At 44.4% G+C, this 14410-nt stretch overlaps 1 protein-coding gene across 3 annotated transcripts in view; it reads right to left on the bottom strand.

The window, feature by feature from the left end:
* The window catches only part of LOC119182361 (uncharacterized), a 57074-nt gene extending 53868 nt beyond the window's left edge, over positions 1 to 3206 (bottom strand). For all 3 annotated transcript variants that reach the window (XM_075883753.1, XM_075883743.1, XM_075883747.1), the window contains exons 1-2: positions 3088 to 3206; positions 789 to 838 (exon numbers count right to left, since the gene is read on the bottom strand). In XM_075883753.1, the coding sequence (XP_075739868.1) occupies positions 789 to 838; positions 3088 to 3169 (132 nt within the window). In that variant the 5' untranslated portion in view covers positions 3170 to 3206. The remainder of the gene's footprint in view (positions 1 to 788; positions 839 to 3087) is intronic.
* Between the last annotated feature and the right edge of the window lie 11204 nt (positions 3207 to 14410).

Genomic DNA, 14410 nt, shown 5'->3' with positions numbered 1-14410 from the left:
ATTACGGTTTGGGTTTTTTCACTTAAAAAAAAAGAACTTCACAATTATCACCCATACGGGGGTAGTTCTTGCTAACTTTAGGAACTTTGGCTCAATCTGACTGCTTTTTTGGTGATTTTTTCAGTTTTCTGGCTATATTCTGTCTTTTATACCTGTAAACTTGGAGGCGCAGGACAAAAGCCTCCACCTCCAATTTTCCGCATCCTGTGCGACATGCTGACCTTGTTCTGCGATGCTATCACGCCAACCTTTGCTGCCGTCCTTAATATGCATCTGATACGTCTCCCAATCTGTCGCTCCAACGAAGCATCAGTCGTAATTAGCATTAAGTTACCACCGCATCATACGGGGAAGATCAGTTGTAAACTATCTCACTGGAAAGTGTGACGATCGGCAAGTTCGATCATTTGCTTAATTTGGGGCTTTGATGCGCATTGCGCAATGTCATGCTATGACGTAGTGGGGCCGTCAAACGTTCGCTGGCTCTTATCCCGTGTACTCCTAGGGAAGCATGGCCTGGTAGTTTCGGACGGCCTCTGTACCTGTTTTGCAAAGAATAAAATCGGTTCGTAGCAATCGGTGCCCGTCGTACAGTGTTCTATGCAACTGTAATATTGCCGCCAAGATGTCATTTCGCTAATGTTCCTTTTTCCTGTTTTTATGACATCTATTTCTTTCTTCTATTTAATTATTTTTATTTTCTTGTACCTACAGTACTTACGTCACAACTATTTTACAAACAGAATTTCGTTAATTCAAATAAAACAAAAACTTTACAGTTGACTTACCTCGCCAATACCCATCACATCCCTAATCGTAACGTTAATGCAGTGGCCACCTGCAAAAAAAAGTAAAATTTTAATGTGCACTCTTACTTTCCAGGGTCACCCATTTGCCACCACAGCAGTCCGAGTATATAACGAGACATTGATTAATTTACACACCACAAAGTTATTATTTTAGTATTTCATTTCCTTTTGGCAGAACCGCCGTCCTCACTCGTCGCAGCTGTCATTGACAGCAAACGCTTTCGTGAATGTTGGATAAGTTAGTGCAATGAAGGGGATTTTGTGCAGCTTGCCGTACTTGTTGCAATGCGTTTCTATAAGAACACTTCACGTGTGTCGTGCAGCCGAGGGGTCAGTGTATTCAATAATTCTTTTTACTAAAAAGCTAACAGAGGTTCTGCGATCGCATATAGCAAAGTCGTCTTGCTTTTCAAAGGCAAGCTTTAATAACGCCTACCAGAGGTAACGAATGTCGCCCTACTTCCGGTCGACTGGTTTACGACATTACTTGGGTGCATGACCAAATACAATATTCAGTCGGCTCATGAGAAAAGTACTTGTAATTAACATTTTTCATTGTGCGTCTCAAAATGCAACACAAACGGGCCGCAGTACAGCACGGGTGCATGTGAAGTTCTTTACCAGTACGTTGTTATTCACTACAAGATGTGTTTTTGTGTCATCCAATACTCGTTCAAGTTCCACCTGAATTCGTCACAGCTTCTTGCCGAGCTAAAATAGGGCGCTTTTTACTTCTGCAAAGAGAAAGACTGCATCATATACGAGAAAAAAATGGCACTGGCAACTGTGATATAATCAGTACGCAGAGTGAAGTGCCTGTTGCATTACAGAAAACTTGCTCTCGGAGTTTTTCATTCGCATTTGTTGAAACTACTCTTTTGGGCTGTAGATTTATATACACGCTAAGTCTGAGAAGCGCTTGTCCTGCCACTCTTTTTTAGCAAACCTTATGGCAGCCTTATACAACACAACTCTATATTCAGTAGCGTTTCGAGCGTGTTGCTAAATAAAGATAATTGGATATTCCTTAAGTATGGGCACATACGTGCTACGAACATCGTCACTTGCACTTCAACTACTGCAGTGCCTGCAGTGACCATCGAGAAACCCACCATGTTTTTTCGTTCACATTGCGTCGATGCTGATTTAAACGCTTCGTGACGCAGCATCAACTTTGACCTGCGTAATTTTTGCCACATAGCAGCTTTTAAACCGCTGCATCATTCTATTCTATAGACCTTTTTTATGCTTATTTTGGCATCCGTGCGGATGCAGGTCTGGTTAGTCAGCGTTAGCTCTGCAACATTATGCGAGTCAAAAGCTATAGTTTAACATCCGCGAGGTATCATATTTCTTTGAGTCGAAGTGATGGCTCATCAATATATATGCGTAATGATCCGCGACCTTCCTCGTAGCAGATGGAAGCGGGCTGGGCAGGAGTGTTTTTTGGTGAGTTCAACCTGACGAGGCCCTGAGAAACACTGATAAGCACATCTGTAGGGTAACCTGCGGACCGAAGACGCGGAACTTGTTCATGGAAACTTTCGCTCATGCGCTCAATAGATTGCTTGCGTATATGTCGCTGTGCAAGCAATTCTTCACTATTCCCCTCTTCACCAACTTGGAGTGCGCCCACTTCTACACGATAGCAGTGGTACGAAGGTCGTACTTCTAATGGGTGCGTTCTTCATGGAATAAAAGACTGATGGCCAGAAAGCGATTGCTACTAATATTCTTTAATCTTGAAAATTTCCGCTTCCATGCTGATAAATCGTTCCACTAAATGTATATATGTATTGACAACCCACCAGCGAAAGCACATTACTTACATATACTTTTTTCACAAGCAATCATTAGTCACCGAATTCGTGTTATAAAGTAAATTTATTCATAGTGTATTGCGCAAGTGCGGGATTAGTTCTGCCTCTTGCAGGGAGTGAGCTTAACAAGAAGAATTGTTATTTGCCACTGACAATTACCGGGGAAAATGCTTATGGGGGGCAAATTGTACAACTGTATAAGTTATAAACCCTGACCATAATATTTTTGGCACCTAATACGTCACAACTATAATGAATTTTAAGCATGTTTGGTACCAATGCTTACGACACAAAAATTGGTGATCTACAGAGAGAACAGTTTCAATGTGCAATACTCGAGACAACGTTCATAGCTTCAAGCCACAAGTCACTCGAATGGCTGGCTTTTCTTATCTATGTTTCCATTAATTTAAAACCGAAGTAACGTGATATCGTTCTCTTTAGGTACATGTACTCACTAGTTGGAACTTCGGCTCCAAACGTCACTGTCGCAGCGCTAACAAGACCGGCGAGGAGGCAGATATAGGCCATAGTTGACATCTCGCTAAGGGAACGTAAGAGAAAGATGCCTCGCCCCTGCTGTCCCTATATACCTGAGTTGTACCTGAGTTGATTGGTTGTGACACCTACGCACTTTTTACAATCGTCCACAAATCCGGGCCAACGAAGAGTATGCGATCAATCGCAGCTGCACGGCGTATTACACAGGGAGCCCATGGCTGCTGCATGTGACGCACTGTGTCGGTGCTTGGAACAACACTATTCGCGTGTTCAGTTGTGACGCAGAGAAATGACGCACCTGGCATTTCTCCTCGTTGTTCAAACTGTTCAACGTTGAGTCCAATATTATACACGGCGAAGGCTAGCATGGAACAGAGATCCAACACTGTTTACGAACTAGAGTCCACTATTTGGGAGAACCTCGATGTAACTAGAGTGGTTTGCCCTACGTAGCGTGCGTCACAGTGAACACGTGAAAAACTACAAAACCATCAGCATGACTTCAAAAGAGTGACTTTTTCAGGCGCCTCTCACTTGAACTAATGCAAGTCTTTTGCAGCGTGCTCAACTTTCTGCACTTGCTGGAGGCGCTAAGACTTTACTTGGAACTCTGCGAAAGGCATGCATACGGACATAAACAAAGAAAGAGAATTTAAGGGCTCGTTTTTATGTGCGAAGCATTTCTTAGTGAGCTACGGTAACCTTGGCCGTATCTATCTATCTATCTATCTATCTATCTATCTATCTATCTATCTATCTATCTATCTATCTATCTATCTATCTATCTATCTATCTATCTATCTATCTATCTATCTATCTATCTATCTATCTATCTATCTATCTATCTATCTATCTATCTATCTATCTATCTGTCTGTCTGTCTGTCTGTCTGTCTGTCTGTCTGTCTGTCTGTCTGTCTGTCTGTCTGTCTGTCTGTCTGTCTATCTATCTATCTATCTATCTATCTGTCTGTCTATCTATCTGTCTGTCTGTCTGTCTGTCTGTCTGTCTGTCTGTCTGTCTGTCTGTCTGTCCGTCCGTCCGTCCGTCCGTCCGTCCGTCCGTCCGTCCGTCCGTCTGTCTGTCTGTCTGTCTGTCTGTCTAGCCGCCTACGACTTTTAGCCCTCCTGGCCGTTTCGATAATGGGATCTATACAAAAATTGGTATGGCATAACATACCTGTATGATGAGCATATTTACTAGTTCATAACATTAAAATTATGACTTGTATGTCATGAATGTTACTGTTTACATGTCATGGTCTTACTGCTCTCGTGGTGGTTCCGTCCACATCACATAATGCAAAACGGGTATGGCATGACATGACTGCAAGGTGAACATAAGTGACCGGCCCAAACGTGAAAATCATGACATGCATGTCATGTATATGATGACTACAACACCAGCTCAAGGTGCGCTCGTGGTCGTCTCGTTAGCTTCACATATACCAAATTTGGCATTACGAGACGTGAACACATGATGAAAGTATATGACTAGTGGAAACACAATATTCATGACATGGGTGCATTTTAAGAACATGGCTAATGATACGCTCATGGTTGTTGCTCTTTCTTGACATACACTGAATTTGGTACTACGTGATGTGAATGAACGGCGAAGGTAAATGGCACGTCCAAACATTATAATCACCACATACGTATAATGTAAAACATGACTACATGACACGCTTATGATGCGCTTGCGGCCATTTTGGTAGCTTTACACATATTTGATATTACGTCACGTGAACAGATGATGAAGATTGATGACATGTCCAAACATGATAATTATGACTTGTGTACCAATTAAAAAATTGCCGCCAAATCCACGAAGTGAATGATGATGAGTGGGCGAAGCTCTGGAGGAAAACCTGGTAAACCATGAATCTTCCGTACATTTTGCCCACTCGATTTTATTACAATGCTCCCCCTAGCATACGTCGCCGCACTAAATCAAACGATTGCCTTCCACCAATGACACGTGCCATATGTGACATCATTCCTACTTTATAACATCTCGCATCTTTCATCATCAACTACAAGTACCACCGTCTAGTTTATAACATCTTGCATCTTTTCATCATCAGCTACAGGTCCCGCCATCTAGTGAGCACTGAAAGAACTAAACGAGAGGTGGCTACATGCAGGAGACGGTGCCGCCATCTAGTGAACACTGCAAGAACTAAACGAGAAGAGGCGACATACGGGAAACGGTACCGCCATCTAGTGGACACTGCAAGAACTAAACGAGAGGTGGCTACATACAGGGGACGCACAGCCCACGCCTTAAGGAGCTTCGCCCCTAAAAATGACTACATGCTACTGTCATAGTGTGCTTGCGGCCGTTTTGCTAGCATCACATATATCAAATTTGATATTACGTGACGTGAATAGACCACAAAGGTATATGATCGTTGCAAACATGATAATCATGACATGCGTTTCATGTAAAGCATGACTACATGCTGAGCTCATATAGCGCGCTCGCGGCCGTTTCACTATAGCTTCACGTATACGAAATTCGGTATTACGTGACATGAATAAATGACGAAGATAAATGGCATATCCAAACATGGTAATCATGGCATGCTGTCATGTAAAACACGACTATATGCTACGTTCATTTGCGCACTCACAGCCGTTTCGCTAGCTTCTAAATTTGGTATTACGTGACGTGAATGAACGACGAACACAAATGCCAGGTGCTAACATCATAATCATCACATGGAAGTCATGTACGGCATAATTTACATCCGTCTCGTAACGTTGTGCTGAGTTTAAAGGGGCATATTAACCTTCCTCATTAGTGGTCCATAGGTCGCGGGTCACAAATGAGAAAGTCAGCTGCATTTTTGTTGGAGGTGAAAATACTGCAGGCCCCTGTGCTCAGCTTTGCGTACACATTAAAAAACTCCAGGTGGTCGAAGTTTCCGTAGCCCTCTACTACCGCGTCTCTCATAACCATATGGTGGTTTTGTGACACTTTACGCCACATATAAATTCGTGCTTCGCAAGTCATCGATTCTCAGTGTACGTGGCATCTGCCATTTTTTTTCTTGTTGCACACAACCTAACCAGTGGCAAGTTTTCTGTATGTACACTTGATTTTTTTCACTGTAGTATAATAGTTGCTTTAATACTGATAGAAGACTGCGAAGTATTACACTTGTTGTTGCATTTATTTTTGCTGGAACATATGCTTAAAAGTACGCTTTGTTTCCCTCGAACGGTGAGTGAATGCGATTACTGCCCATTGATGTATTTGAGTCAATTGGTTTTGCTGCTGTCTTAACAAACCACTTTTTATATGTTAACAATGTCAAAATAGAATTGTTGCGTCTTTTTAGGCATTATGTTGATTTCATGTAGCATTCCGTGCACACGACTGTATTTTTTCTTCTTTTATTTCTTTCCACAGACGTCATTCCCCTCCAGCTTGGGCTAAAGTATTCGCCTGTTCTATTCATAAATATAATAAAGATGATATTCACGTCTTCTGTGTCTTGCTTGGACTATAAGACATGTTACACTGAAGAGTATGATATCTCGGCCTACTAAGCTTGCCTTCTCACCAATAGCTAATAGGGACAGAGAAAAAAGTAATGACCCAGTTGTTGTACACAGCTGCAAGAAATCCATAGACATTTTTCAAAAAATAAAAACACGTGTGCTATTGAACTCTGTGAAGGTAAATGACTAGCGACTTCTGTGAAGGTAAATGACTAATATGCTTACTTCAAAATGATTCATTTCACTGTGTACGTTATTGCGATGTGATGATTGAGCCCTATATTTGTTACGTAACAGATAATATTGCTTTTATTAGGCCCCGAAAACACGGCGAAGCGACCACACCCTGAACGCAGATCACTGTCCATCTACGTTTGCACAACTGATGACCAAAAAAAAAAGGATCATATGATGGTGATGATGATGATGATGAATGGTAGATTAGCAACTACCCACTGGGGCATCGGACAAGAGTTACTCGGGTCATAATGCTTTTCTTTTTACGTGGTAGTGGCCTATTGAATAGGCTCTAGCAGCCCCGGTCTTTTTTTTCTTTCACGTGCCTACTTTTCTCTTCACTTTTCTTCTCCTCTTTTCCCTTCACCTTGGTTCAGGGTAGCAAACCGCACGCTACAATTCTTGTTCACCTCTCTGTCTTTCTCTGCATATGTTTTCTGAGTCTCTACGGTCCGTTTTATGTGTCAGGAAAAACTTCCATTTAAGAGCAACCTAAGTATATTACTATATTATGAAGAATGAAGATGTGCCTAATAAACGTCCACAGTATAAAAAAACTGGGAGAAATTGGCATAGGGTCTACTGCCTTTATAATAATGCATTATGAAAGCGACGAAATTCCAACAAAGGAGGCTGTGAGACAGGGAGTCAAAATTGTCCCAGCGTATACTGTAGCTGTCAATTGTAACTTTACAACAAATTTTGCTTCGTTTGGTTAGTGTAACGTATAAAACGTACTTTTTCTCGACCACGTCGACCTTGCTTAGGCTCTATTTCTTTTTTCTGAACAAACCATTTTAACTTAGCTAAGCCTGTTGTACCGCCATGTGATTAATTCGGCACACCCCTCCCCGTTTACGTTTGACCCGCTAAAAATCTTGTTTGGCCGAAATTGCGTCGTTGTTGTCTATATGGACGTCATCGGTGATGAGGGAAATATCTTGTCCGTGACCGAAAAATCGAGAAAACTGGAAATAAAATAAATAATGAAATTTCCTGGCTCAAGTCACTATCACACTCAGGCCCTCTGCGCGGAAAACAGGTGTTCTACTATAGAGCCACAGTGTCTGTTAAAATTGCTTTGGAAAGCAACGCTCTCTAAGTGTAATGTAGTCGAAGGAGCATCATAAACGCATCATATACTTCAGAAGCGTACTGCATATTCTGCTGAGGCGTACAATCGCACCGGGCGTGGAAGGATGTGAATTGAGCAACGAGTGGGTGTTTTAAAGGCCCACCAATTACAAAATGCTAAGACATATTTATTAATCATCCGCAGTACAACAATAAACAAAGTGAACAGACACGTAGAGAGAGAGAGAGAGTGAGAATTTATTAGAAGGCAGAAAGGTCGGCCTGAGCTAGTTCGCTCTGGCCTGCTACTCTACACAGGGTATAAGGGAAAGGGGAAAGAAAGAGGGATAAAGGGTGATGATGGGGACAAGAAGAGGTGGTGCGTATGTACAGTAGCCACTTAGTATAGTACCCTACAGTCTAGTTTCTAGTCCAGCGCTTTTTATAAAGTCTAGAACAGCCTTTGTAGCAGTTTTTGACACTGTTTGGTCGTTCATTGCTGACAATATGTGGCTTTCACTTAATGGTGTTCGTCCAATGCTTGCCAACGTTGCAGTTAACATTTTTCTTTGCACCACGTATAATGCACAGTCACAAAATATGTGTGCTATCGTTTCACGCACTTGGCAGCGTTCACAATTCGGGCTGTCCGCACGGCCGATTAGGTGGGTGTAGTGGCGAGTGAAGGCGACGCCCAGGCGAATTCGGTGCAGTATATTAGCATGTCTTTTGCTGATTTTATCTGGAAGACGAAAAGCCATACCGGGGTCTGTTTCCCGCAGGCGCTTGTTCCGGTGATCTAGTAGCAACCAGTAAGTGGCAGCGCATTCGCGCATGAGTGATCTCAACAATGTGTTGACGTCACCTCGCGAGTAGGGTACTTTGACGTACATGGGAGCGTTGTATATTGCCGCTCTTGCTTCGCTATCGGCTGTTTCTTTGCCAACCAGGCCGCAGTGTCCAGGAATCCATTGGAGTGTAATCCAGTGACCACCCCTGTGTGTTAGGTCAAATGCTTGGACGATTCCTAACGTTAACTCGTAAAATTGGCCTCTTCTTAAGCAAGAATGGATAGCTTGAAGCGCTGATTTTGAATCACAAAGAATCGTCCATTTACGCGGTGCTTGGTCGTTCACAAACTTTATGGCTTCTTGTATAGCAACAACTTCTGCAGCTGTCGAAGATGACCTATGATCTAATTTGTACCGTCGGGAAATACCGAGTTGATGGATCACGAAGGCTGCAGCTGAGGCGAATGAAGTTACGGATCCATCGGTGTAAATGTGCACAGAGTCGCTGTATCGGTCATCTAAATGTGCCAAGGTGAGTTGCTTGAGGGCAATATAAGAAACATGCGACTTATACGAAATTCCACGTATGTGAAGGCACACCAGCGGTTTAGTCAATGTCCATGGAGGCACTGCAGGGATTACGGCAGGTGCAAAGCCTGACGGGATCATGTGCCTATGCGTATCGAGGCATCGCGAATAGGTACAGCCTGGTCGGTCCACTTGTAGCCAAGACAACGGGTGCTGTGCATGTCGGGTAAGCAGACGAAGGTGCACTCGAAGAGGCTCACAGGATGTGTAAACCTGTATAGGGCAGGTGCGTGACTCCTCTATAGTGCCAGAGGTAGATGTGCACCGTGGCAGGCCAAGGCATATTCTCAGTGCTCGTGCCTGAAGGCTCTCTAAAGTACGAAGGCACGTTGCCCGCATGCTGGAAAGCACAGGTGAGCTGTACCTTATATAGCCCACAAACAATGCCTTGTATAACTGCAGAAGACTTTTCTCTGAAGGGCCCCATCTCAGTCCTGCTATAACACGAAGAACATACACAAAACTGATCAGTTTGTTTCTCAGCACAGTCACATGCTTTGACCAGGACAGGTTGTGATAAATGATGACACCTAAATAGCGGTGGTGCTTAACCAAGGGAATCACTGCTCCGTGAGCGAAGATTGGGTACCGCGACATTGATTTCTTCGTAAATGCCAATGCAGCACGTTTTGCTATTGAAAGTTCCAGGCCCTGACGACGTAAGTACTTAGATGTTATTGATGTGCCTTGTTGTAGCCTTGCTCGCAGTTGTGGTCGCGTTGCTCCAGATGCCCATATGCATATGTCGTCCGCATACGCACTGATTCTGACAACGTCGGGAAGCTCAGCTTCAAGGCCAATCAGTGTTATGTTAAAAAGCATGGGGCTCAGGACGGCGCCTTGTGGAACTCCACGGCTTACGAGGTGCCTGGCCGTGTCACCGTCGGATGTCGACATAAAAATGGTACGTCCTCCGAGATAGCTCTCTATCCATGCGTGTAGTCGGCCACCTATGCCGATGTCTTCAAGTGCGTCAAGAATGGCCTCATGGTAGACGCTATCCTACGCGCCCTTTGTATCTAAGAAAATGGCCCCTACCAATCTCCGACGTTGTCTTTCCTTTTCAACAGAAGAAACTAGATCTACAACACCGTCTATACATGATCGACCTCTACGGAAGCCATTTATAAAATCTGGTAAGCCGGCATTATTCTCCAGCAGCCATTCCAATCTTGCCAGCACCATGCGTTCCATCACCTTACCGATGCAACTGGCTAGGGCAATGGGTCTATAAGAAGACAACTCGTGTGAACACTTGCCTGGTTTCAGTAAGGCCACTATGCGGCTGCACTTCCAACTCTCTGGTACTGTCGCTGTTTCCCACGTAGAGTTGTAGAACGACAAGAGAGCCTGCCTTGCTTCCTGGCTGAGGTGATATAGAGCCGAATAAGTAATTCCGTCAGGCCCTGGTGTGGACGACCGTCCGGACGTAGAAATCGCAGCGTCGAGTTCGTGCATTGTGAATGGCAAGTCGAGGCGATCGTCGCTGGATGGCGGTGAGGCTAAATACGAAGGTGATATCGATGAGGAGGACATACCTACGAGTAAGTGGCAGTAATCTTCTGCAACCTCTACTTCAGGTCGACCTTGCTTTAGAGCCAAAGATCGGAAAGGGAACAACTGTTGAGTGGGCGTCTGAAAGCTTGGGACAGTTTGCCATATTCGAGACAGGGGTTTTCTGGGATCAAGAGAGCTACAAAATACCCTCCACCGTTGACTATCGAGCTTATCGAGGTGTCGCAATACATGTCGTTGTGCTTGGCGTGCTGTAGATAGGTCAGCTGGTGATTTCGTCCTCCTGTATTTTCTCTCTGCCCGGCGACGAATTGCACGAAGGTATTCGTATTGTGCGTCAAGTTGTGATCTTGGTAGCGACACATTCACAAGTTTCGTATGCGTTGTTAAGGCTGATGCAATTAGGCTTTATATTTCAGATATAGATTGAATTTTCCCGCACTGAGCATTTACAGAAGCTTGGAATCCTGGCCAGTCTACACTTTTCACAGGCTGGGGAGACGAATGATGGAAACCTTTTAGCTGTATAAATGTAGGGAGATGGTCACTTTCATGTGTTTCAACGTCTACAAACCAACAGGTGGTAGGCAAGAGACTTCTGCTCACAAAACATACGTCTAGACAGCTGCTGTACGATGCGCCACGGAGGTAAGTAGGTGAGCCATCGTTAATGGACATAAGGCCTTGATTGAGCACAAAATTGGCAATGTCCCTGCCGCGGGTGTTCATTGAGGCAGAACCCCACATGGGATGATGTGCATTAAAATCCTGAACTAATACATCTGGTCCCGGGCAGGCTTGGAGAACAGACAAGAGATGGGGACAGTCCACGTGGCTTCTAGGAGGAATGTATCCACCAATTATTGATATTGAACGTCGCTTGTGCTTTATAGATAGGCAAATATAGTCGTTAGAAGCATGAGGAGCCACGGCATGTCTCACGTACGTTAAATATTGACGTACGCACATAATTACTTTGCTCGCATTTCGATAATCACGTGACCACAAAGTGACGTATCCGGAAATACGAAACGACGACATCATATTCGGCTCACATATTACAACCAACGGAAATTTGTATTTAAACATCTGTTGTCGAAAGTCAGACAATCGGCTTCGCAAACCCCGTGCGTTCCACTGCATTATGGCAGAGGTGCGCACACGTTCATCGAAGAAATTCGCCATATTGTTTATGGAAGGGTCAGCAGTAGCGGTTAAAGCACGTTGAGGATCTGCACTGCTGTTTTCGCTCCTGGTGTGTGTAGCTCGTTGAGAATCGCACGAATATATTTTAATAGATGCTTCAGCATAGTTTGGCTCTTCTCAGTGTCTTGCCTATCATTTTCCGCCCTCTTTGAAGTTGCAGCCCATGATGTGGTCTTTTTTATTGCTCCAGTCGGTAGCGAAGGCCACTCAGTATCTGAAGCATCGGCGTGCAACGCGGGCGTTGGTCCACTTTCTGCATCCCTGGTACGTGGTGCACACAACATGGGTGTAGCGGCCTGATAATGCGTACGCGTATGTTCATCTGTTGCTGATGGTGATGCATCACTCCTATGTCCACTATGCTTTCGCTGGTGCCTACATTTTGGACGACGTCTGTGTCAGAGGATGGACGTGACTGCCTCTCTGTGTGTCGAGTTGTCTCTGACCATCTTCCGCAGGACGCGAATTTCTTCTTTGATCTTCGGGCACTCCTTCGACGTTGCTTCATGTGCACCAGAGGAGTTTGGGCATTCCAATGGAACAGCAGTATCGCAGTTTTCCACCTTATGAGACCCGCCGCACCGCTGGCAAGTTGTCTCACTTTTACACACTGCGCTGACGTGTCCCAACTTGCAGCACTTGTGACACTGCAAAGGCCGTGGCACGTAAGGGCGCACGAGATGTCTCACGTATCCAACCTTCACGCTAGGGGGCAGAGTCTCAGAATCAAATACTAGTTTGATGCAGCGAGACTGCCCGAAGCGGCGTATGGTCACGATTTTGACTGTCGACGTCACAAGATTCTGCAGGTCAGCGTCTGTGATGTCAGCGTCGACGTCATTTATCACGCCAGTCGTTGTTCCTTTCCCGTGAGCGAGAAACGCGCGAACTGAAATACTTCCGAGCTGCGTGACGGCCTTCAGTTTGTCAAGAATGGTTTTATTTGTCACATCAACTGACAATATGTTTTTCCTGCTATTTATGCGAATTTCATTCACTTGAGCAGATGCAACTCGCTCAAAATAATTAGTCAATGACTGCCTGTTTAGTGAGTTCAGGTTGTCTGATGTAGACATGGGTACATACGAGATGGTGAAACATCGCTTGCCTTTGTCTAGCGCCGGTTGTGGCTCCGCCGTTGATGACGTCCGTCCTGCGAAGCTTCCTTTTCAACCGGCGGGTATGGAATGTCCTGAAGTCGGCTTCCGATTCCATCTCTTCCACTGATGAGCTCTCGGTAGAATCATCACAAGGAGCAGATGCGCCAACGCGGTCACTCACATTCGGTCCATCCTTATGCAAACGGCTAGGGCCCGCTGTCTCGTTGGATGGATGGTCCCCCATCCCGGGGGGTGACGTCTTCCGTTCCGGTTGTTCAGAGAAAGTCAGGAATTCTGACAGTTTAAGGAAAAACCACACAGACACGTAGGCTCGCGTGTTGCCCTAAGTCTCGTTGATTCGCAAAAGAAAAAGTTAGGGCATAGTGGGCACGTCACAACTGTCCTTGCAATTCATATTCAATGATACTAAGAAACAGGCTATGTTACGCGCACAGTTTCTCACTTCCCTACGGAACGATGAGGCATGTATTGAGAACTTGTGCACAGTAGTATTTTAGAAGGTGATTAACTCGAGGCCGAATTTTACTATCGCAATCAACTCTTAAAGGGACACTAAAGTCAAATAACAATTTCCATCAGAGTGAAAGCTCAATGTATGACAACTCCAAAAATGACAATATTATCAACAACAGTGCCCTACTTACCGAGAAATTAAGGTAAATGCACAAGATCACAAGCGCCGCAGTAGAGCATATTTAAAATGATCCTGATGACAACTGAGGTAGTGGCCAGATACTGCACCAGGGTGGCCAATCCTTCTCTGGTGAGGAGGACAGATTGTGTTAGAAAAACTAGCCACCCTGTTTACGAGGTGTCTCCTGACGGGAAGGGTACCAGAGTCTTGGAAGAACGCTAACATCATCTTAATACATAAGAAAGGAGATGACAAGGACTTGAAGAATTACAGGCCGATCAGCTTGCTCTCTGTAGTATACAAGCTATTTACAAAGATAATTGCGTATGCTCCACTACAACAGAGTAAAAAAACATTAAGATTTCAATCAACCAAAGGAACCAGCAGGATTTCGAACAGGCTACTCAACAATTGACCACATTCATACTATCAATCAGGTAATAGAGAAATGCTCAGAGTATAACCAACCACTATACATAGCCTTCATAGATTACGAGAAGGCGTTTGATTCAGTGGAAATATCAGCCGTAATGCAGACACTGCGGAATCAGGGCGTAGATGAAGTATATATAAACATTCTGGAAGAAATCCACAGGGGATCAACT

This window comes from Rhipicephalus microplus, chromosome 2 (genome assembly GCF_043290135.1).
Source record: "Rhipicephalus microplus isolate Deutch F79 chromosome 2, USDA_Rmic, whole genome shotgun sequence".
In the NCBI taxonomy this organism is placed as follows: Eukaryota; Metazoa; Arthropoda; class Arachnida; order Ixodida; family Ixodidae; genus Rhipicephalus; species Rhipicephalus microplus.
This window is presented reverse-complemented; position numbering and strand designations above follow the sequence as displayed.